The 25,410-nt window shown below is 45.0% G+C and overlaps 1 protein-coding gene across 1 annotated transcript in view; it reads left to right on the top strand.

The window, feature by feature from the left end:
* The window catches only part of KDM3A (lysine demethylase 3A), a 2,231,127-nt gene that overhangs the window by 219,950 nt on the left and 1,985,767 nt on the right, over positions 1 to 25,410 (top strand). Inside the window, exon 2 of the mRNA XM_044063465.1 lies at positions 948 to 1,097. Within this exon, the coding sequence (XP_043919400.1) occupies positions 948 to 1,097 (150 nt within the window). The remainder of the gene's footprint in view (positions 1 to 947; positions 1,098 to 25,410) is intronic.

Here is a 25,410-nt window from a genome sequence, read left to right on the forward strand (position 1 = left end):
CTGGTAAGCCAGGGAGAGCAGTATTTGACTTACTGTTCTAGGAGCGACAAGAGAGTTGACGGTTAAAGATTTGAACTGTAGGACAGCGTCATCTAAAGGCAAGGATGAGAAGGACCAGTCGATGGGAGAGAGAATAGTGGGAAGAATCTAGGTTAAATTTGGAAAGTTTACGACATTCTTTGAGGTCTAGTGAGGGGAGAATCTATGGACAATTATGGGGGAATGGTCACTGAGATTCATTGATCATAAGTAGATAAAAGCTGTATTATAGTTTTAATAGTAAAGAGAAATGTTATCCAGTTTTATAAAGAAATTAAAGGCTAATTTGTGTAATACAAACAGTAATTGCAATATGAAGTGAGAAAAGCAGTCTTAGGGTATTTTGAGAGAAAATCAGGGAGATAATTTGATAGAAGTAAAGAAATGAGTGAAGAAGGGGGAATGAGGAATTTTAAGCTATGAATAGGTATTGGTTATCCTAGTGTCTTAACCAGTTTAATTTTGTAGTTCAGGGTTTCACTCTTTACCTTTGCCTACTAAGGTGGCTGTGAGTAAGTCATAGTGCATCCAGGTCACCCCTCCAAAAAAAGCTTTAGCCTCTTAGATTACCGGAGTAAAAGTAGATAAACTTGCAAGATATGGTATGATTGCATTAGTTTTCTAATGGGGTTCCCCTTCTGGAAGGGTAAGGCTGTTTAGGACTCTGAGAACGTGACTTTTTATTCATATGTCAGACTGTAAATTATGTGTGTTTTTTTTTTTTTTTAACTGAGGTCTACATTTCCAGTGGTACAAGTTGTGCAAACCTGTTGAGTTTTCGTATAATGTGTAAACCAAGGTTTGTAAATCTGAATTATAACATGTATTCTACCCTGACACACAGAGCAGTACTACATAGAATGTTGTGCATGAAAATAATGTTTTTTTTTTAAACTTTGTTCCCTCAGGTGTTTGTGGAGTTTGATGGCGAGCCATGGGAGAAGAGAAGATGGCTGGAAGTCTACAGCCAGTTTGCAGTTTTTCTGTTTGAGCACGATTTGGCTTTAGCAGAAAGAAAATTTAAAGAGAAAGAGGAGACTACTCAGTGGCCTGCTTTGGTACAGTGTTCTGTGTTCATTATTTATGTGACAAGATATAGATCTGTTTTTTACGAAAGCACATTGATTTTCGAAGCAAAATTTCTTGCACTATTAGGAATCTGGAATTTTATGTTCATTCACAACTTGTGTAGCTTTCTTGCTATCTTTTGGTAAACTTAAGTATGCTGGTGAAACTGTTATTTTTACATTAAAAGTACTTGTATACTTCCTTGAGCATGTGAGCACTTTTGCTCTTGTTGAAAAAAAATAGTTGCGAGGCACTCTGCCAAATTGTTTTCTTTTGTAAAGTTTGAGCACTGAAGCTTAATGTACTCCTGATGCATTTACTGAGTGAATATTGCCCCCCCCCCCAAACTGTTTAACAGATTGGTTATTAAATTATGGTTTCACTAGTCTGTAGTATATTAATGCAGTTTAATTGGACCTGTCCCCTGCAATACCCTCTGCCGGAATATGAATATTATAGGTTCATAGGTAGATACTAGGCTATCTGCCCTAGGGCATTTATAAACCTAGCCAGAATGTGTTTGCTTTCGCCTCCCTTTTAGACTAGATTCCTGGGCCTCTGTCCAGCAGGGCCATATAAGTGATCCCAGGAGCAAATTTACGATTTCCCATCCACTCATCAAGATTTCTCGAGGGTCAACGAGGGGCTCTGCCTAACATGGACTGGGAAGCCCTTGGGATATGAACTCCAGCATGTCCTATTGTGCTAAGGTTTAAATCCCTGGAGTGTGTAGCTCTAATGGATCTGGTTTTCTTGAGGTGGAGCATGTCCAACAATTCCGTGTTAGACATGGCCTTGTATGTCCGGCAGAGATCACCTCTGAGTAGGCAGTAAGCAACTGAGTAGAGCTGGAGTTTCTTTAGTCGAGCTGCATAGGGCATCTGTTTGAGGCCCATGATCCCCTTGGTGAGGTATATTTGAGGTCTCTCCGGCTGTTTGGTAAGGTACATCCCAAATGGGGCATTGTACTCAATTATGGGCCTGATGAGCGATGAGTTAGAGGGGCACAATGACCTCTCGATCTAGATGTGAACCCTTTCGTGATTATGAACCCTTTCGTGATTAGGTGGGCTATATAGAAGGTTTTTCTAATCACTTTGGCAATGTGATTGTCAAAGGAGAGGTTACTATCTACTTGGGTCCCCAGATCCCTGATTACTTCCGTAATTAGTGGATTACCTCCTATATGGTAGTTTTGTGGGCACTTTGTTTTTCCCAAAGGGGATGACTGCATTTGTTTTTGCATTTAGCTTGAGGCCATGGTTCTGACACCAGGTATCAGTCTCCGTAAGGCCCTTGTGGAGGATGCTTGTGTCAGCCGGAGAGTTGATTATGGCTCCCAGTTTGCAATCTGGGAACTCGGTCAGCCACAGTCCTCCCGTGTTTGTCTGTACCTCAGAGAAGTATATACCGAACAAGAGGGGTCCCAGGACTGATCCTGTGGGACGCTACTTGTAACTGGTTTAGTCTGACATGGCACCCACGATTCTGACCATGTGAGTTCTATCCCTGAGCCAGTTTGCAACCCATCTTGTGACATATGGGTTGATATTTAAGCTGGTAAGCTTATTTATGATACCAGAGTGGGGTATTGTGTTGAAGGCCTTTGCGAGGTCTAGGTAGGTTGTGTGGACTACCTTTCCCCCATCTAAGGCTTTGGTAACTTTCAAAGAAGTCAACTAGGTTTAAGAGGCAAGATCTGCCCTTAAAGCCGAATTGGGTGGGGTCCAGTGTGTGGAGGTTCCTAATGTCTTTGTTTGTGATCCATGATCCATCTGTAAATGCGGCAGGAGTGTGATATGTTTAAAAGACATGACTTTTTTCCTTCTAAGTGTAGAACTTTTATTACGAAAGTGTTTACACGTGCAGTGATGCTGGTGGGCACTTTAATGTAAAAAAAAAAAAAAAAAAAAAAAAAAAATGGTATTCCACCTTAGAAATTCTTTATTGCAGGGGAGGGATACTGCTTTTTATTGTCTAATCGGTTAAGGGTTGTAGGTAGAGGAGCCGCTGTAATAGATATTAGACTATTTGTATCATTTTGTAATGTGAACTTTCAATTTGTTCTTGGGAGTTCTTTTAATGAGCATGCGCAACGGTTGGGCAGAGGACATTGTCTTGATGCAGTTTTTTGGTGGGCCACAACATTCAGGGTACCAGTAGCAAGCTACAACCAATGTTGTACTGTTGAGTTTGGCTCCTTAAAAGCATCTATAGCAAATATAATGTTCAGTTCCAGTTCAGCTGCATTCTTAATATATTGCTACCTTTATTCTGGTGGCAGATGACCACTTTTGTCACGCTATTTTATTGCTGGAAGTTAGTCAAGAGTTGTGTAAGTGGTGTCTGACAGGCGCTTAGTATTAACACAAGTCTGCTAAACTCCTTTGGTTTTGCATTTTTGTTTTAAACCATCTTATATTGTCCTGCCCATTCACTTCGTCTGATGGGAATTTGCTGTTTGGCATATCTGACCTAGTAACTAGAACTACTGCAGTGAGTTTTAAGATTATTCATAGGTGTACTAGGCTAATGGCCTTGGAGCCTTTACAAGCCTAGCCCATAGGATTACCCTGGCATTTTGCTTCCCTGACCTTAGTTCCCAGTCTGTCGAGTAGAGCCACTGGAGTGATCCCTGGGGTGAATTTTCTGTTTCCCATCCACTTCTCAAGATTTCTCTTGGAGGGCCAGTGAGGTGCTCTGACATGTATGGGAAGTCTATTCCATAGCATAGACTGTCTCTGGGTTATGTACTTGTCCCTCCAGCACGTTCTGTTGATTGTGGTAATGAGGTTGAGGTCTCTGGAGTGTGTGGTGCGGAGGGATTGGGATTTCTTTAGATGTAGCATTTCTAACAGAGCTGGGTGAGACATGGCTTTGCAAGTCAAGCAGAGGTTGCCTCTCGGCGATATGAGACAGAATAGTTGAGAGTTTGTCCATATAGGACAAATGTTTAAGGCCTAGGATCCTCTTTGTGAGGTACTTTTGCAGCCTCTCCAGTTGTTGCAGGTGTGTAGTGAGGTACATGCCAAATGGGGCAGTGTACTCTGGCCTAATGATGGAAGAGTAGAAGGGAGACTGTGACCTCTTTCTTCCTGGATGCAAAACCCTTAGTAATGAGATGTGCCGCATAGGACGTTCTGACCACAGTGGCAATTTGGTGGTCAAAAGAGAGGCTGCTGTCTACCTGTGTTCCCAGATCTGTTATAATGCCTTCTATGTTCAGTGGACTACCATCGGTGGGAACTGTTTTTTCCCAAATTGGATGACAACACATTTTTTGAGATTGAGCTTAAAGCCATGGTTCTGACACCAGTCGTTGGTCTGGGAGTCCTTTTCTGTAGGATGTCAACATCACTTGGGGAGTTAATAATGGCTCACAACTTGCAATCGTCAGCGAACTTAGTCAGCCAGAGTCCCTTCGTGTTGGCCTGGCCTTTAGAGAAGTAGATACCAAGCAGGAGAGGACATAGGACCGATACCTGTGGGACTCCACTCATGACTGGTTGGCAGTCTGACTTGGAGTCAGCTACTTTCACACTGTGGGTTCGATCTGTGAGCCAGTTTGCAACCCACCTGGTTGAATAGGGGTTGATGGCTATCTTAGTGAGTTTTTCTATGATTCCTGAGTGGGGAATGGTATCAAAGACCTTGGCCAGATCAAGGTAGGCTGTATGAACCACCTTGCCTTCATCCACAGCTCTGGCGACTGACTCAGTCGACCAAGGTGAGCAAGCATGATCTACCCTTCACAAAACCAAACTCTGTGGGATCCAGAGTTTAGAGATTCCCTATATCCTTGTTTGTTCCATGATGATGCGTTCCAAAGCTTTGCACATCAGACTAATGGGGAGAAGAGTTCTCAGGGTCTGTACTCGCTCCACCTTTGTGGAGAGGGATGACTGTAGCAGTGCGCCATTCGGTAGGGGCAAAGCCTGAGGTGAGGCTGTGATTGAACAGGGAACACAGGTGAGGTGTCAGTTCACTCTAGTTCATTTAGAACAGTCAGGGATATTTTCGGGTCCCATAGAAGCTGTATTCTTGGCCTTGGACAGTGCTGTTTTAATCTGTGCAGCGGTAATACTGGGTGCTTGGCAATCGACTGGTATTGTTTGATCCTTTGGGTGGGGGGGGGGGTAAAGTTGGCACTGAATCTGTCAGCCAGTATATTTGCAATGTCTGTTGGCTTGGTATAGGAGGTACCATTGTGCAGGAGCTCAGAGAAAATCTGGGTATTGCTGTGGATTTTTTATATAACTGTAGAAGTCCTTGTGGTTGTCTTTACTATCTGCTGCAATTCTGTTTTCATAGCTAGCTTTAGAGGATTTGATGAGAGATCTCAACTGTTTGTTGAGGGTGATAAGGAAGTTTTTCCTGTCTTAGGACTTCACCTTATGCCGCATCAGTTTCTTCCTTCTGTTGTAGTTTGTTTATGGCAGGGGACCACCAGATTGGTTTCCTTTTTTTTTGGAGAAGTGTCTTTGTTCTATTGGGTATGGCGTTCCATGCATTTGTGTACGTGTCCATACAGTGCATTGGTGTATGATTCGGCAGTGTTGCAATTATTCTCCATTTGCATGGGTGTCGTGAAGCTAGCCACCTCTGTTTTTAGGAGCTCAGAATTAGCTTTGGAGAAGATGTTCATCGTGCATACAGCTGCAGTCATAACAGATGGGTTCTCCTGCCGTCAGGCGGGTCCTCGGTCGGCCGAATTCCAAAGTCTAGGTCCGGCGTCGGTTGTCGCTTCTTCCTTGACGTCAGTGCGACAGGGGTATAAAGGAACCAGCCAACGCCATTTTCTTCAGTCTTTCTTGCCGCGCGGTGCCCGAAGCAGAAGCAGTTAGCAAGTGCTGGTCGGCCAGCTCCTGAAATTACGAAAATTTTAAACAAAAGTCTTCTTGAAAGCCAAGTACCCCGTTGGGGAAACTTTTCTTGCCTCAGACCGATGTCGGACAAAGTTAATAATTGTATTTCATGTGGGAAGCAAATACCGCATAAGGATTTCCATTCCCTCTGTATACCTTGTTTAGGCCCAGACCACGATGTCTCAGTCTGTCGCTTTTGTGCTACTTTTAACAAACGCACCATTAAGCGTCGGGTGGAGTTCGCCCAGCATTATTTTGGAAAAACATTTAACTATATGTCGGATACTCAGACTCCAGTTTTGTCTAAAAAACACAAGGATAAGGACCGACACGAGGTCCGCAGCCTCTTCCGACACCACGCCAAAGCCAACTACACGTGGTCCGGTTCTCAGCGAGGCGCCTACGCAGCCCCTGACTATTGACGACACTACATTGGCGGTGTCTCCTGTGCCCGAGGTAGCAGGCTCCTCGGCCCACACCCCGACTACAGATACCGAAGCCACAGCGTTGAACCTCAAAATGTTAACAGGTCTACCTCCACTCAAGGTGTCTTCAGACCTTCTTTCTCCATCAAGGCTTTCACTAAGTCTAAAGCAGCCATACACTCTGAGACGAGCTACACAGGGCCCATCTCCAGGCCCTATGCCTAAAAAGCAGATGCTTAAAATGGCTGAGGATTTAATTACTCTTATCAGGGGTTCTCAACCCCCACCGGACAAAAGGCCCAGAGTGGAGGAAGAATCCCCCTCTGATCAGGGCTCCATTATTTCAGAGCACTCTGATCAGGAACATTCTTACTCCCCATTTGAAGACTCTGATGCGGAGGAGTCCATTCCTTCTGTATCCCCCCAGAGGATTACTCATTTGGGGAAACTCTGCTTACTTTAAGGGAACACTTCCACTGGGAAGGCCAAGATTATTCTGATTCCAAGAAAAGGCTTAGGGAATTTCTCTTACCTCAGCACAGGCCTCTGGCTATACCTCCTGTCTTGGACATCCTAGATGATGTTTACTCGGAGGCCTGCCTTAACCCGGACTCTCTGCCTCTAGCCCCAGTTAAGCCTGATGGGTACTACAGGGTTCCTGACTCGCACCAATTTCTATACAAAAGCCATGCTGCTGACCCAGAAACCATCTCACTGGGCCCCAAGGGAATTAAGGCCTCCACTGCTAAAAATCCATTGCCTTCCGAGAGAGATTCCAGATCCTTCGAAAGATGGGGAAAAAAGGTATATACCTCTGCTACCTTAACCAATGAGGGCCTTAAACTGTCAGTTCCATATGCTAAAATACCAACAGTTTTTGTTATCACAATTGAAAAGTAAAATGTCACAACCTGAACAACCAGACTTGGAGTTGCAGGATTTGATGCATAGTGCAGAACAAGTGGGTAAGCATACCTTACAATGTGGTTTTGATGCTCTAGAGGCCTCATGTAGAGCTGCTGTTACAGGATCAGTCATACGTAGACATGCCTGGCTGAAGAAACAAACCTTGCCTGATTATGTCAAAGCTAAATTACTAGATGCCCCTCTTCAAAAGGATGTATTTGGTGCTAATGCTGAGGAGGTATTAAGGAAAATGGAAGAAAAGACTAAATCAATGCAAACTGTGAGAGATTTTCTACAGGTACAACCCCCACGTTTCAGTAGAAATTGGCCTTCCAAAGATTGGTCCTTTACAGCCACGGACAGACTCCAAAGAGGCAGATACAGGCGCCCGAGGGGCAGAGGACAATCCCAAGGATCCTTTAGAGGCAGACAGTGGCAAGCTCCTACACAGAGGTGGTGAGTATAACTCGCAATCATTCAGAAAGCAAGCCCAATGACTTTCCCCTTTGCATGCCAAGCAAGACTCAAATGGCAGCCCCCGTAGGAGGAAAGCTGGCATTATTTTCAAAGAATTGGCATATTGTCACAAAAGACAAATGGATCCTGGACATTATAAACGGAGGCTACAGATTCCATTTTCACACCCTTCCAAAAATAAGAGGCATGCCAAACCTGCCACACAATCAAAGGGCAGAGGCGCAAAGGCAAATTACAGAGCTCATAGACATGAAAGCTATTCAAGAGGTACCTACGCACAAACAAGGTCAAGGTTTTTATTCCAGGCTATTCCTGGTACCAAGGAAGGGAAAAGATTGGAGACCTATTTTGGACCTGTCCATCCTAAACACATTTCTACTCTTACCAAAATTCAAGATGCTCACTCTACAGCAACTTCTTTCCATGCTGGGCAAGGAGTCTTGGCTGGTAACATTGGACCTCAAGGAGGCATACCTGCATGTCCCAATCAGACAAAATTGCAGAAGACGCCTCAGATTTCTTGCAGGTTCAACCCATTATCAATTGTCTGCATTGCCCTTTGGCTTATTTACTGCACCCAGAGTATTCACGAAATGCCTGGCATCAGTAATTGCCTACTGCAGACTTCAAGGGATACAAATATCCCCTTATTTGGATGACTGCCTGATCCAAGCAGACAGCAAGCACATTCTTCTGAAACGTCTGGCTTGTGTAATAATGTTGTTGAGCTCTGATACACAGTCAACAAAAAGAAATAAAGGCTAATGCCCTCTCGGAAGATAATTTTCCTGGATGCCAACTTGGGCACAAACACCCAGATGGCCTACCTCACGCCAGAGAAGCAGGGGCAACTAACTCAGTACTTCAGAGCACTAGCAAATTGCACCAGGCTGACTGCAAGGAAAATCCTGCAGGCTCTGGGATTCATGGTATCTTGCATCTTACTAATCCCATGTGCAAAGCTGCATATGAGGAAACTTCAATGGTACCTGAAAAACATATGTTCTCAACACAGCCACAGTTTGGAAACAATAATACCACTAATTCCATGTCTGCAAAAGGAATTTCTGTGGTGGGCTCAAGCATGCCAAACACAGGTCTTCCATTCAGCAAGCCTCAAGCAAATCAAGTCATCACAACTCCTCGGACTACGCCTGGGGGCGCACATGACAGATCGGTGCATTCTGGGCAAATGGTCCCAAAAAGAAAAGCACCTTCACATCAGTCAAAAGGAAATGCTAGCAGTAATAAATGCTATTATAGCTTTCAAGGACCTTCTGCAACCAGGCCAACTATTGATAAGAACGGACAACACCACAGTTATGTGGTACATAAACAGGGAGGAACACATTCCTACCCCCTATGCAGACTGGCCATGGACTTACAAATCGAACTACAAGCATAGTACTTACCAGGCAAGGAAAACACTCTGGCAGACAGCCTTAGCAGAAATATGACAGATCCACATGAATGGAAGTTGCATCCAAAAGTTTTTACCGAAATAATCCAAGCATGGGGAAAGCCAGACATAGATCTCTTTGCCTCCCACAAAAATCACCAATTGACAAAATTCTGCTCAAGGATTTTCCATCCAAAGGCCTGGTGAGTGGACTCAGTTGGACATCAATGACAGTTTATGCCTTCCCACCTCTTCCTCTGCTGCCCAAAGTTCTATTGAAAACCAGAGCAGACAGACCAAAGATGATCCTCATTGCTCCGGACTGGCCAAGACAACACTGGTACCCACTCCTGAGGAGCCTGACGCATTCCCCACCATGGGCCCTGCCTCTAATGCCTCTTCTCCTGACTCACAGCTTCAAAAGTCTTCACAGCCAGCTAAAAACACTCAATCTAGCCGCATGGAAGATTCCTTAGCATCACAACAGACCATACTCTCCAAAGAGGTGCAGGATGTCCTTTTGGAGGCCAGAAGGCCGTCAACTAGAAAAGCTTACTCAGCAAAATGGAAACTGTTTTGTGTCTGGAATGAGAAAAGGGGTCAGGATCCTGAGAAACTGAATTTACCTCGAATACTACAGTACTTAGCTGAACTGCTAAGCAGTGGACTTTCATTCTCCTCCATCAAAATCCATGCCTCAGCCATTTCTGCAGAATACAACACTGATCCACCCTTTTTCTCTCACCCTCTCTTAAGACGGTTCCTCAGAGGGGCTAAGAATCTAAGACCCCCAAGAAAACAACCAATACCTGCTTGGGATCTCAATTTCTTTCTGGAAAAACTGACCTTGCCTCCCTTTGAACCAGCTGCCTCATCAGATTTGCAATATTTGTCCTGGAAAACAGCTTTCCTTCTGGCAATTACCTCAGCTCGTAGTTTCAGAACTACAAGCTCTCATGGCTGTGCAGCCTTTTATCATCTTCCATCAGGACAGAGTTTCCTTACGAACCAACCCGTCCTTTATGCCTAAAGTGGTATCCCAGGGTAGCTTTGAATCAGGCCATACATTTACCTACCTTCTATCCTAATCCTCAAAACAAAGGGGAGAGATTACTACACTCCTTGGATATCCACAGACAACTACGTTATCTGGACAGAACAAAGCCTTTCAAAAAATCAGAACAGCTCTTTCTGTCCTATGCTGTAGGAGCTCAAGGAAAGCCAATTTCGAAACAGACCATCTCAAAATGGATAGTCCACTGCATACGCTTTTGCTACTCTTTCCATGGCAAAACTGTACCTACAAGCATCAGATCTCACTCCACAAGGGCCACAGCTACCTCTGCAGCCTTCCTCAGAGGAGTTCCTAAGATATTTTGAAGCAGCCACTTGGAGTTCTGTACATACCTTCTCCAAGCACTACCACCACTACCACCTACCTTTATACTCCAAAACTAGAGCAGGCTTTGCCACTGCAGTCTTTCAGGGCATCCTGGCTCCTCTGAGTTCCACCTAGTGCCTACCACCCCTTTCTTAGCTTTGGGATTCTACCCATCTGTTATGACTGCAGCTGTATGCATGATGAACATAGTACAGTTTTGTACCTACCATAAATGTAGATGTTAGTGCTAATACAGCCGCAGTCCAGGTTTCCCTCCCTCCTTCCCCTCTTGGGACAGGCCTATAGGCTAACACATCCTCATACAACCTGATTGAGGTATTCATTTATGGTGTATTTGCTTGCATCTACTGTATTTTGATTATACTGCATTGCATTATTACATAAGTTTATGTATTGCCTCCCTTTTGGGGGCATCCGACATCTGGGGCAATAAAAACTGAAGAAAATGGCGTCAGCTGGTTCCTTTATACCCCTGTCGCACTGACGTCAGGGAAGAAGCGACGACAACCGACCTAGACTTTGGAATTCGGTCGACCGAGGACCCGCCTGACGGCAGGAGAACCCATCTGTTATGACTGCAGCTGTATTAGCACTCTCACATCTACATTTATGGTAGGTACAAAACTGTACTTTTTTCATGGTGGTTACCTTTGCGGGGGGGGGGGGGTAAGTTTGATTTCCAAGGTGATTAGTTGTGGTTGGATCTAACCAGGGAGGAGTTCACTACTGGTGTAAAGCAGTGATCGCCCATGTTAGTAATGACCAGGTCAAGGATATTGCTCCCTCTAGTGAGGGTAAGAGCAAGCTAGTCCAGGCCATTGGAATGAATGAATTCCAGGAAACCTTGGCAAGTGCATTGGTACAAGAGTAGTTTTCCCAGTTAATAGTGGTAGTTGAAGTCACCCAGTATTGAGAGTATTAGGTTGGACCATAATGCACTCCACATTCTTAAGAACCCTGGAGAATGAGTCTTGGCACATGGTTGGGGACCTATAACAGGCTACAACCTGAATTGTCTTACCCAATGTTAGCTGCACCTGAAGTATCTGATGTGTTATGTTGGGCTACCAGTCTGGAGGTGTGCACATCCTTTATGAATATGGAAACGCCACCGCCTTTGGAGCTTCAGTCCAAGTTCTGGGGCCAAAAGGTGTGGAATAAGTTAGTCTGGTAGTACAGGGGTACTTTCTGCTGCCGTGAACCAGGTCTCTCTTAAAGCATAAATGTCGATGCTCTCCATTTTATGTGCTTCAAGCGAGTGCATTTTGAGATTTAGACTTCTAGCGTTGAGCAGCATGACCCTCCGATTGCATTTGTTTTCAACTGTTACAGTGGTAATTTGGTCTTTGGAGCACTGCTTAAAAAGGGAGTATAGGGATGGCAAGGGGCTTGGCCAGTATCTCTAAGCCCAGGGGTGACCAATGCAGGCCATCTCTGGCAAAGCATCGAGGTCTGTCAGTCATGTCATCCCAGGCAGACAGATACTGGATCCCCTTAGAATGACACCAGAAACTTAGCCAGTTGTTGAAATACTTTTCTGCTTGTACTGTGGTATCATTCTGGGTGATGGTGGGATGCTGCTCAGGACAAGGGTCATACTGCCTGGGTTGCGTAATAAGAGCTCCTCCATGTCTCCATGTAGTCCAGGGAGGTATGTCTCGGGTCATTCACACCCACGTGTACAGTGACGGGCATATTTGTACCTGTTGAGGGACCAGAATGTGTGCGTTGTGGTGGATCCTGGCACCTGACAGGTAGCTCTTACTTTCTCCTCCTTCAACCTAGTGAGAGGGACATCAGTGTCCCTCACTATCAAATCACCTATGACTAGTGTGCTGGCCATGCTATTTTGCCTTGGTGGCTTTAGTTGAGTGGCACACTGTTTAGGGGAGATGTCTCGTGATTAGTGTTGTGGTAGTAGTGTGTTTGTGCCTTGGAGGTCTCCGCTGTTTGGGTAGATTTATTTATTGCAAGCCTCTGCGAAGGGGAGTGTGTAGTTTGTGTTTTTTTGTGAAGGCAGTGCTGGGTGTTGGTTCTGGAGGGCTGTGTTCCATGTGGTGTCATGCAAGTGTTGACCTTCTCTTGACCAGGTATTCCAGTCTTGGCTGGAGAGTGCGTGGCTTCCAATTTGGATGTATAAGTGCATCTCTCGCAAGTCTGAGTGTTGGGAGGTAAGAGGAGAAGGATGTCTGTGTACATGAGGCAGTTGCTACATTGTCTCAGGATGACCAAGTTCACCAGGTTAATAGGAGGCACAAGGAACTGACCTTTAGACATGCTTGGAGGGGTGGACTTTAAGTGCTGGAGCAGTTTCCTTGTAGAACGTTTAGTGCTAGTAGCACTTTTTGTGTGCTACAATAAGTCTGGTATGGTAAAGTGCTAGACTAATAAGCTAGTAGAAGTGCAGGAGAGGAGAAAACTAGCAGATCCTAAGGAATAAATTGAAGAGCAGACTTTGGCACCTCTCAAGCTTACAGATTTGCTGTATCCAGGACTGTTTGTATCTGGACTAAACTAGTTACAGGAAAGGCAGGAAACAAGTTTAGAATTCTTTTCCCTACTCCCATAACGCACCTTTGTCTCCATGTAATCCTCAAATGTCCTTCCTTTGATCTTTAATAGTGTTACTAACAGGATGTCTTGCTAAGGATAGCCATGCATCTGGCTAGCATACCGAAGTCTGTGCCTTCCTTTCATGCCATACATATGACAAAAGCCTGAATTTGCTAGGGGGTACATAAGGGAAGTACTGGCATAAATTACTCCATATCTTGTTGCAATGTGGTATGCAAGGACTTTGTAAACATTAAGGAAACTAAGGCTGTCATTTTAGCTTTCTCAACTGAGTTAGCTTCAGACTTCTCCATGCTGCAAAGAAAAAGCTTAAGCGGATCTACAGTCCGACCTTTCTGACTCTGGCACATGTGCAGTACATCAGGCTACTACTGTTACCAAGACCACTTCTGAGGCTGGTGTGATGATGGTTACTGCCAGCCATGCCAGGAGAAATATTGCAGTGGAACTGCTAGCACAACTAGTTGGAATTTTGTAAATGTCATTTGTATTTCAAACTGATTTGTACCGAATGCTTGTGCCGAAAATGGTGTTTGTGAGGTTTGCTTGTGTTAAAATTCATCAACAGTGTGCCCTGCTAGAATGAAGAGATGTACATGCATTATTGTAACTGTTTAAATGTATACATTGTAACATCATAGGATGGAAGTGAAGAGGTTAATCTTAATCCATCTGACTTTGCAAAGTTTTCTTGAACTTAAATTACTTTTATCGGTTAAGCCATAAAGATGTTATCCCCCAGTTTTGAAGGGAGCCAGAGATGCAGCGTCTATGCTAGAGAATAGGTTGCAGCTCCTGTAGGAAGAGTGAAATGGCTTTGACTTGCAACAACTGCACCACATCTGAGCAAGCTTTATCTGTGTGTATTGTAGCACATAGTTGCTAAACCCTGGTAGCTTCTAATGCTGGGGGGATAGTGCAAGAAGCAGAGTCAGATGACCAGATGTATGTGATGTCATTCTCTCTAGAAATATTAGAGGAGAGTCTCAGCAGCATTCTGTTTTCTGTTTTTGGATCTGACAAGGATCACTCACCCAAATAATCTTGCCTTGTTAATTCTTAATCAAATCAGGAATAAATAGACTAGCTAAGTACTGTTTTTCTATAACTGTGAAACTTTCCATTGGTTGATGTCTTTCGGCTTTTCCCAAACTAGGGGTCACCACAGTGGAACTCCGGTCCGTTAATGATTGGCAGTAGATTTTCACGTGCCGAGTTGCCGGCCCTGACGCCCAACCTTCAACAAAGGTACGTCCATTCATGCATGTCTCCACACACAAGACGCTCTAGCTGAGAATCAAACAGGACAACGTCTTACTGTGAAGCGACAAAGCTACTGCAGCACCACCACCGCAGTGATTTGTAATATTCCCTGTGACTGAAACTCTGGTGTTTAAGTACATTTGGTGTTTTCATGTTTTATTATTCATTATTAAATATACTTTTCATTGTGGTGGGACAGTTTTAGAAAATTAAGTATTTGCACATATTTATTTGGTGATAACTCTGGCCACTCCCGAAAGCCTGGTTGTTTGGTCAACATTACCGTTTGTATTAATATTAATTTCACTCTATATAATTGGATACCTTTTTAAGAGCCTTATAGTCACTGAGTGGTGGCTGTGAATCTACCTTGTAGTTTGGGTAATCTGTGCCAGCCTTCCCTGTATGAAAATTAAATTTGGTTTAGCTACTTGCGCAGGGACATGAAGCATTGGTTTCACAGAGGATGCTGGAGGGACTCTGCTTGTCCTCCTGGTTGAGGACCTAGCCCTACAGCTGTGCCAGTGGGGAGTCGTATTGGGGACCTGGAGGAAGACTGATGCAGAGAAATCCAGTCCTTGGGCTGACTGCGTTTCCTACGTGCTCTTAAGGAAAGTTGTGCTTTATGTAGAGAGGTCTCAATCTGGAAATACTGAGTGTATCCACTTATTCCAAATGAACATCCCTCTCCAGTGTCAATGGTAAGGATTCAGGCTCCTTGATTACTGTTAGAGTGGGAATGTCAGAGTTGGTATGGCTTCTGTGCCCTTGCTGACTGCCAATATGTCATAGAAACCATGTCTTGCATCAAAAGGACCACACTGCATCCCTCAAATTTTAGTCTGAGAAGAAATTACAGGGTCTCTAAGAGGTCAAACATTGTTCCAATCCTCATCTCATCCAGGTGGATGCCACGCCTAAGAATAAAATGTGGAAGACTGATCATATGGCCTCCCCCTCAACAGCTACAGAGGAGTGCATCGACTTTCACAAGCTGTTATGTCTTTGAAGCCTGCCTGCTTCGGGTCACCATTACCACAGGTAACTACTCTTAAACGTACTCTGGTTCCCTCTTCCTCTGAAGAACGGAACTGTGACTGACCATTCTTTGCACTGTTTCCTTTAGCTGCATTCTCCAGGACAAATTGCTTCCGATGAAGGGAACCCCCTTCTGTAGACGAAAGATGAAAATTTGGTGAACCACGCAGATTTGATGATCAGAAGAGGGTACTATGCATTCTAAGAGATGGGAGGCCCTGTTTCTTCTGTCCCTAGGACAGTTCAAAACCAAAAGAAAACACCCAGGAAAAGATGCTGTGAAAAAATCCCAAACAGAACCTCAGTCTGGGAGGCTGCACTTTGGGCGGCAAAACTTGACAACCCCTGCAGCATCCCAACCCCGTTATCCCCTTTTTCAAAGATTGCTTTCCATGGCCAGTTGGGAAGCTATTACCACAGACAGGTGGGTCCTGTCCATCAGGCATGGCTGTGCCATGTCTTGAAGACATTTCCTGCTTGGTGAGGCATCTCACTGTCTTCTCTAAATCAAATTATTTCTTCTGGCTGCCATTATTCAAGACCTCTTGAAGCCAGGTACCATCGAGCAAGTCCTAAAAGCATTCATAGAAAAAGGACTTTATTCCTGGATTTTTCTAGGCCCAAGTAAAGGGCAGTGGAGATCCATACTTGAATACCTGAGACCATCTTTCAAAATGCTGTCTTCAGACTCTACCCTTCATCCTCCCAGAGACCTTTCTGGTATAATTTGATCTCCAGGGCACCCAAGTAGATGTACCCATTTGCTCCTCTCGCAGGAAATTCTTTGGGATGTCCTTCAAGGATGCATCTGCAGTCATCACATATGGGTTGTCCTGCCTCAGGCAGCCCTTTGGTCGGCCGGATTCCAAAGTCTGGGTCTGGCGTCGGCTGATGTCGCCCCCTCCCTGACGTCGGAGCGCCTGGGGTATAAAAGCGTCAGCCGACGCCATCTTCCTCAGTCTTTCTTGCCGCGTGGTGCCCGAAGCAGAAGCAGTTCGCAAGTGCCGGTTGGCCAGCTCCTGTATTTCAGCTATCCGAAGACTTCAAAAGCTAAGTACCCCGTTGGGGACTCTTTCTTGCCTCAGCTGATGTCAGATAAAGTTAATTGTTTAACTTGTGGGAAACAAATACCTCATAAGGATTTCCACTCTTACTGTCTTCCCTGCTTAGGCCCAGACCATGACGTCTCGGCCTGTTCAGCCTGCGCTTCCTTCAACCGACGCACTTAGATGTCGGTCGCAGTTCGCAGAAGAGTTTTTTGGGGCTAGTTTTTCATATGAAATGCCGTCGGAAACCCCGACTTCTCATTTAACTAAGAAACGGAAAGACAAGAGCACACTAAAGCCATGCCTCCCAGGGTTATTCCTCAGGAACCCTCTTCTAGTTCACAGATTCTAACCTTAGCAGAGGACCTTATCTCTTTAATCAGGAGCTCTCAGCCCCATCTGGACAGGGGCTCCCAACCTCCTCTAGACAAAGGCCCAGGGTAGATACCCCTGATCCCCTTTCCTCAGAGGAGGCCTCTGATGGCTCGGATCACTCGGACTACCAGGAGGAGGCTTATTCGGCCTACGAGGATTCGGATGCAGAGGAATCTATCCCCTCAGCCTCCCCTCCTGAAGAGCTTTCCTTTGGGGAGACCCTTCACACTATGAGAGAGCATTTCAAATGGCAGGGCCAGGAATATTCTGATTCCAGGAAAAGACTAAGAACTTTTCTTCATTTACCTCAGCATAGACCTTTGGCTATTCCTCCTGTTTTAAATGTCATTGATGATGTGTATTCTGACTCTAGTATGACCCCTGACACTCTGCCTCCGGCCCCTGTTAAGCCCGATAGGTATTACAGGGTCCCGGACATGCACAATTTTCTTTACAAGGCCCACTCTGCTGATCCTGAAACTATTTCACAGGGCCCTAAAGGGGTTGCAGTTGTAACTACTAAGAACCCACTCCCCTCTGCAAAGGAGTCCAGGGCATTAGAGAGATGGGGTAAAAAAGTGTATACTTCTGCCACTCTTGCTATGAGGGCATTAAATTGTCAATTTCATATGATACAGTACTAAGAGTATTTGTTAGAAGAAATGCATAAGAATCCGTCTTCTACTGAACCCCTTGACCGTAAATCCTTTCAGGATCTGGTACATAACTCCCAGCAGGTTAGCAACCATTTCTTGCAATGTGGTTATGATGCATTGGAAGCTTCATGTAGGTCAGCAATGACAGGTGTTGTCATACGTAGGCATGCTTGGCTGAAGGAACAATCTCTGCCAGACCATGTTAAAGCTAAGCTTTTGGATGCTCCACTGGAAAAGCAAAAGTTATTTGGTTCCACTGCTCAAGAAGTCCTAAAGAAATTTGAGGAAAAGGCAAAATCTGTACAAACAGTTAAGGATTTTCTTCAAGTCCAACCGCCTAGATTCAGCAGAAATTGGCCTTCCAAGAATTGGTCCTTTCCGGACACAAAGATTTCAAAGGGGCAGGAACAGGCGTGCCCAGAGGTAGAGGGCAAGCTAGCGGCTCCTACAGAGGCAGTCAATGGCAACCTCCAATCCAGACAGGCAGTTCAGGACCTGCAACTGCTGCACAAGGACAAACTCAATGACTTTGCTTTGACTCCGCCAACCAGGGCTCAGTTAGAAGCACCTTTGGGCGGAAAGCTTTCTTTATTCTCAAAAAAATTGGCACAACATTACAAGAGACAAATGGACACTCCAAATAATAGACAAGGGATACAGGTTCCATTTCCACACATTGCCAAAAAAAGGCATGCCAGGTCTGCCACCAAATCAAAGGGCAGAGGCTTTGAAACAAATCTCAAACTTACTACGAATGAAAGCTATAGAAAAAGTTCCTATTTCAGAACAAGGCCAAGGATTTTACTCCAGGCTATTCCCTGTTCCAAGAAAAGAGCATCAATGGAGACCAATTCTCGACTTGTCCGCACTGAATACTTATCTCATTGTGCCAAAATTCAAAATGCTGACTCTACAGCAACTCCTTCCCATGCTGGGCAAGGGGTCTTGGCTGGTGACTCTAGACATCAAGGAGGCATACCTGCATGTCCCTCAGACAAAGTTGCAGAAGACACCTCAGATTTCTTGCAGGGTCAGAGCATTATCAATTCTCAGCATTGCCCTTTGGCTTATCTACTGCGCCCAGAGTGTTCACGAAATGCCTGGCATCAGTAATAGCACACTGCAGACTTCAGAGGATTCAAATATACCCATATCTGGACGACTGCCTTATACAAGCGAACAACCAACAAACTTTGATAAAGGACTTAAATTATGCCATCAATCTTCTACAGGCCTTGGGAGTGTACAGTCAACATGCACAAATCAAGACTTGTTCCATCCCAAAGAATAACCTTTCTGGGTGCGGATCTAGATACAACCACCCAAATGGCTTATCTCACAGAAGAAAAACAAAGACAGCTACCGGATTACTTCAAGAATCTGACAAGACAAACTCAGCTGACTGCAAGGAAAATCCTGCAGGCCCTGGGTTACATGGCATCCTGTATTCTTTTGAATCCACAAGCAAGGCTACATATGAGAAAGCTACAGTGGTACCTAAGGAGTTTATGGACTCAGCACAGTCACAGTTTAGAAACTTTAATCCCACTCATTCCATGCCTTCACAAGGAATTTCTGTGGTGGGCTCAGGCCAGCCAGTCCAACTGGGGGTTGCCCTTCACAAAGCCAAAACCCTCCCAAACTATTACAACGGACGCTTCAGACCTTGGTTGGGGAGCGCCCATGGAGGGCAGAGTTATCCAAGGGCAGTGGTCACGAAAGGAGCTATGCATGCACATAAATCAAATAGAAATGCTAGCAGTGATGCATGCAATCGAGGCCTTCAAACTCTTTCTGCATCAAGGCCACCTACTAATAAGGACCGACAACACCACAGTTATGTGGTACATAAGCAAGGAAGTACCCATTCCTACCCTCTTTGCAGACTGGCAATGATTCTATGGGATCTTTCCTTGAAACTCAATATACAGCTACAAGCTCAGTTTGTGCCAGGGAAAGGCAATACACTGGCGGACAGCTTAAGCAGAAATATCATGGATGCGCACGAATGGATGCTGCACCCAGACATCTTCCAACAGATAACACAATCTTGGGGGTCCCGGACATAGATCTATTTGCATCCCCCTACAATCAACTGAAGAAATTCTGCTCAAGGACATACCACCCACAAGCGTGGAAAGTGGACGCCCTCTCTTTCAGCTGGAGAAATCTGACTAAGTGTATGCATTTCCACCTATCCCATTAATGACCAAGGTGTTACTGAAAATCAGGACAGAGCAGCCAAAAGTGATTCTGATAGCTCCGGACTGGCCAAGACAGCACTGGTACCCACTGCTAAGGAGCATGTCACGTACGAAACTATGGCCGCTGCCTCTATGCCCACTTCTACTGACACAGCACAGATACAAAACTCTACATTCCAACCTGAAAACATTGCAACTAACAGCGTGGAGAATACCTTGACGACTCAGGATAAGCTATCCCAGAGAGTGAAGGATATTATTATGGAAGCTCGCCGCCCTTCCACAAGAAAGGCATATTCAGCAAAATGGAAAAGATTTCTCATCTGGAACACCACAAAGGGCCTAGATGCGACAGTGATGAACATGACACATATCCTGGAATATTTGGCAGAAATGTTCCACAATGGTCTGTCTTACTCTTCTATTAAAATTCATGCTTCAGCAATTTCAGGAGAGTACAACACTGATCCACCTGTATTTTCTCATCCTCTCCTAAGACCGTTTCTAAGAGGAATCAAAAACATCAACCCTCCTCTGAAACCACCTCGACCTGCTTGGGACCTTAACTTCATGTTGGAAAAACTAACTCTGCCTCCATTTGAACCAGCAGCATCTGCAGATCTACAGTACCTTCCATGGAAGACTGCCTTCCTTCTGGCAATAACCTCAGCAAGAAGGGTTTCTGAGTTGCAGGCCCTGATGGCAGTGCAGCCATTCATTATTTTTCACCAGGACAGAGTTTCATTAAGAACTAATCCTACTTTTATGCCAAAGGTGGTATCTAGGGTTTCATTGAATCAAGCCATTCACTTGCCTACCTTCTTCCCAAATCCACAAAAAGGGGAGAAACTGCTGCACACCCTGGACATTCACAGACAGTTGCGCTACTACTTGGACAGAACTAAAGGTTTCAGAAAAGCTTACCAGCTGCTGGTAGCATATGCTGCTGGTACTCAATGAAAAACAATTTCCAGACAGACTATTTCAAAATGGATAGGAAATTGCATTCGCTTTTCTTACTCATTTCATGGAAAGACTGTACCAGCTAACATTAGACCTCATTCTATGAGAGCCACAGCCACCTCCACAGCCTTCTTAAGAGGAGTGGCTACCAAGGACATTTTTAGAAGCTGCCACATGGAGCTCAGTGCATACATTTGCCAAGCATTACAATTTGCCTTTATATTCCAGATCCAGAGCAGGCTTTGCTACGGCTGTCCTGCAGGGTATCTTAGCTACACCATCCTTTTCCTAGTTCCTCCACCCCCAGATTGGCTATGGTATTTTACCCATATGTGATGACTGCAGATGCATCCTTGAAGGACATAGTACAGTTTTGTACCTACCATAAATGTAGATGTCCGATAGGTATGCATCTGCAGTCAGGTTTACCCTCCCTCCTTCCCCTCTGTGGTATTCCTAGGGTGATTACCCCTCTATTAGCTAGCTGGGGGGATCTATTATGGTGTATTTGTTATGTTATATATATATATATATATATATATATATATATATATATATATATATATATATATATATATATATATATAAATGCAAATGCAAATGTTTGGATTTTTATTGCATTTCTCCGAATTTAGCCTTCCTAGAGGGCATCTGGGGCAAGAAAAACTGAGGAAGATGGCGTCGACTGACGCTTTTATACCCCAGGCGCTCTGACGTCGGGGAGGGGGCGACATCAGCTGACGCCGGATCCAGACTTTGGAAACCGGCCAACCGAAGGGCTGCCTGAGGCAGGACAACCCATATGTGATGACTGCAGATGCATACCTATCGGACATCTACATTTATGGTAGGTACAAAACTGTACTTTTTTCTCTGTTTCCTTGCGCTGTCAGTTTACTGATATGCCTTTTGATCTTTCGAGTGCTCAAGGGTGTTCACAAAGTGCCTGTAGTAGCTTTCTGCCACACAGTGTGTTCAGATTTCCCCCCTACCTGGATAACCTGATCTAGGCTCTTTCCCCACATATCTTGAGTTTACCATCCATTTTCTGACCTGTCTGGATTTTACTATAAACTACAAAAACATCCCACATTGTTTCTATGCATGGTGTTTCTGGGATGCAGACTGTGGAGACAGGAAATTGATGTCTTCCTGTGTCAGGAGAGGTTTCTCAGCCTGTCCAGCTTAATCCCAAGACCTATTCTCTGAAGCCCATTGCTTTGCAAGCAAGATGCCAAGGACTTTGGTATTTATGGTAGCCACAATCCCTATGCTTCCCCTGGCCAGACAACAAGGAAAATCCAGTGGTATCTGAAGTTGGTGTGGTCCCAGCACTGCTATCCCCTGGACACCTTGATTCCTGTCCTCTTGTCTCAAGAGGAAGCTTTTATGATGGAAGAAACAGGTCATCCTCAGTCTAGGGTTACCTTTCACACCACTATAGCTCCTCTTCAGACTCTCTCAGATGTCAGATGAGGCGTGAAGGGCTTTGAGAGGATCACAAAGTGCAGAAATGGCAACCCCAGTTCCTGAGAGAACACATCTTGAAAGAACTTGAAAGAAATGAGAACACTTCTGCAAGCTCTTCAGATATTTGCCCACCTTTGGAGACTAGGACCACTCCAAATGTATACTGACCACACTACAGTTATGCGGTACATAAACAGGAAGGCACCAGGTCTTTCTAACTTTGCAGTTTAGCACAGGAGGTATGGTATTTGCCAGCGCAAATTTAACCATGCTTATAGCCAAATACATCCCTCATCGGGACAGTGTGCTAACAACTACCCAAGTCACTCTGGAGGACTCCCATGAGTGAACCTTGAACAGAGGTGTCTGCCTTGGCATCGCACACTGCAGTGGGGCACTCCTCTGATCGACCTATTTGCTTCCACAACCAATCGGTTCCCCCATTTCTGCACCATTCACTTTTGTCCCACAGCCTGGAGGACAGATGTGTTCACTTTCCAGTGGGCAGGGAAATTCTTTGCCTTCTCTTCTGTACCTCTCCTTTCCAGAATTCTTAAAACAGAAAAGGAGACTCCAAGGCTCTTATTACTGGCTCTGTTTTGGCTGAGGCAACATTGAATGTTAGTGTTTCACTGTTGCAGACATCACACTTGGGTTATCTTGCCTGCAGGTAGTTCTCAGTCTGCCCGAATACCAGGGACTTAGTATTTCTGCATCAGATGCTGTCACTCCAGGACTGACGTCCGGTCATCAGGGTTATAAAAACAGGCAGCAGATGCCATTACATCAGTCTTGTAGAGTTGCCCAAAGCGGAAGCAGTTGGCAAGTGCTGGTTAGCCACTACCTGAATTTTCATTTACGAATTGAATAATCCTGAAGTCTTCTAAAGCTAAGTACCCCGTTGGGGATCCTTTTTTCTTGCTGTAACAGATATCAGAAAAAGTTAACTGTTGTCTTGCCTGTGGAAAGCAAATACCTCAGATTTTCATTCTTACTGCATCACCTGATGTTCATAGTGCATACGGCTGTAGTCATTACAGATGGGTTCTCCTGCAGTCAGGCGGGTCCTCGGTCGGCCGAATTCCAAAGTCTAGGTCTGGCGTCGGTTGTTGTCGCCTTCTAACCTGATGTCAGTGCGACGGGTATAGAAGACACAGCCGACGCCATTTTCTTCAGTCTTTTTTGCCACGCGGTGCCCGAAGCAGAAGCAGTTCGCAAGTGCCGGTCGGCCAGCTCCTGAAATTACGAAAATTTGGAAACCAAAGTCTTCTTTAAAGCTAAGTACCCTGTTGGGAAAACTTTTCTTGCCTCAGACCGATGTCAGACAAAGTTAACCATTATATTTCTTGTGGGAAGCAAATACCGCATAAGGATTTCCATTCCCTCCCTATTCCTTGTTTAGGCCCAGACCACGACGTCTCGGGCTGTCGCTTTTGTGCTACTTTTAATAAACTCACTTAAGCGTCGGGTGGAGTTCGCCCAGCACTTTTTTGGTAAAGCTTTTAACTATAAAATGTCGTCGGAGACTCAGATTACCGTTTTGTCCAAAAACACAAGGACAAAGACACGTGAGGTCCACTGTCCCCACCGACACCATGCCAAAGCCGGCTACATGTGGTCCTGTTCTCAGTGAGGTTGCCTACGCAGCCCCCGACTACTGACCACACTTCTCTGGCGGTGTCCTCTGTAACAGAGACCGCAGGTTCCTCGGCCCACACCCTGACTACAGCTACCGAAGCCACTGTGAGTGTTGAGCCTCTTAATGTGGACAGGTGTACTTCCACCCATGGTGTCTTCAGACCCTCTTCCTTTTCCATCAAGGCCTTTACTAAGTCTGAATCAGCCATGCACTCCCAGAGGCCTGTTGCACAGGGCCCATCTTCAGGTCCCATGCCTAAAAAGCAGATGCTCAAAATGGCTGAGGATTTATTTACTCTTATCAGGGGTTCCCAACCCCCACCGGACAAGAGACCCAGAGTGGAGGAAGAATCTCCCTCTTCTGACCAGGGCTCCATTATTTCAGAACATTCTGATGCAGAGGAGCATTCGTACTCCCCTTTTGAAGATTCTGATGCAGAACACTCCATTCCTTCTGTATCCCCCCCAGAGGATTTCTCATTTGGGAAAACCTTGCATACCTTGAGGGAACACTTCCATTGGGAAGGCCAGGATTTTTCAGATTCAAAGAAAAGACTTAGGGAATATTTTCTGCTACCTCAGCACAGACCTCTGGCGATACCTCCTGTCTTGGACATTACTTGATGGTTTATTCGGAGGCTTGCCTTAATCCGGATTCCCCGCCTCCAGCCCCAGTCAAGCCTGATAGGTACTACAGAGTTCCTAACTCACACCAATTTCTTAACAAAAGCCATAATGCTGACCCAGAAACCATTTCTCAGGGCCCCAAGGGAATGAAGGCCTCTACTGCTAAAAATCCATTACCTTTCGAAAGAGTCTAGATCCTTGGAAAGGTGGGGGGAGAAAAGGTATATACCTCGGCCACTCTAGCCATGAGGGCCTTAAATTGTCAGTTCCATATGCTTAAATATCCGCAGTTTCTGGTAACAAAATTAAAGAATAAAATGTCACAACCTGAACAACCAGATCTGAAGGAGTTGCAGGATATGATGCATAGTGCAGAACAAGTGGGTAAGCACACCTTACAATGTGGTTATGATGCTCTAGAGGCCTCAAGTAGAGCTGCAGTTACAGGATCAGTCATTCGTAGACATGCCTAGCTTAGGGAACAAACTCTGCCTGATCATGCCAAAGCTAAATTACTAGATGCTCCTTTACAAAAAGATGTATTTGGTACTAATGCTGAGGAAATACTAAGGAAAATGGAATAAAAAGCTAAATCTATGCAAACTGTTAAGGCTTTTCTACAGGTACAACCACCATGTTTTAGTAGAAATTGGCCTTCAAACTGGTCCTTTTCAGCCACGGACAAGCCCCAAAGAGGTAGATACAGACGCGCAAGGGGCAGAGGACAATCTCAAGGATCATATAGAGGCAGACAATGGCAACCTCCAGCATCAAGAGGTGGTGAAGACAGTGCACAGCAATACAGAAAACAAACCCAATGACTTTCCCCTTTGCATGCCAAACAAGGCTCAAGTGGTAGCACCCTTGGGAGGAAAGCTGGCATTATTTTCAAAAAATTGGCATATGGTCAAGACAAATGGATCCTGGACATTATAAACAGAGGCTACAGATGTCATTTTCACACTTGCAAAAATG

Source organism: Protopterus annectens, chromosome 2.part1 (assembly GCF_019279795.1).
Source record: "Protopterus annectens isolate FY-2018-M chromosome 2.part1, PAN1.0, whole genome shotgun sequence".
NCBI classification, from domain to species: Eukaryota; Metazoa; Chordata; order Ceratodontiformes; family Protopteridae; genus Protopterus; species Protopterus annectens.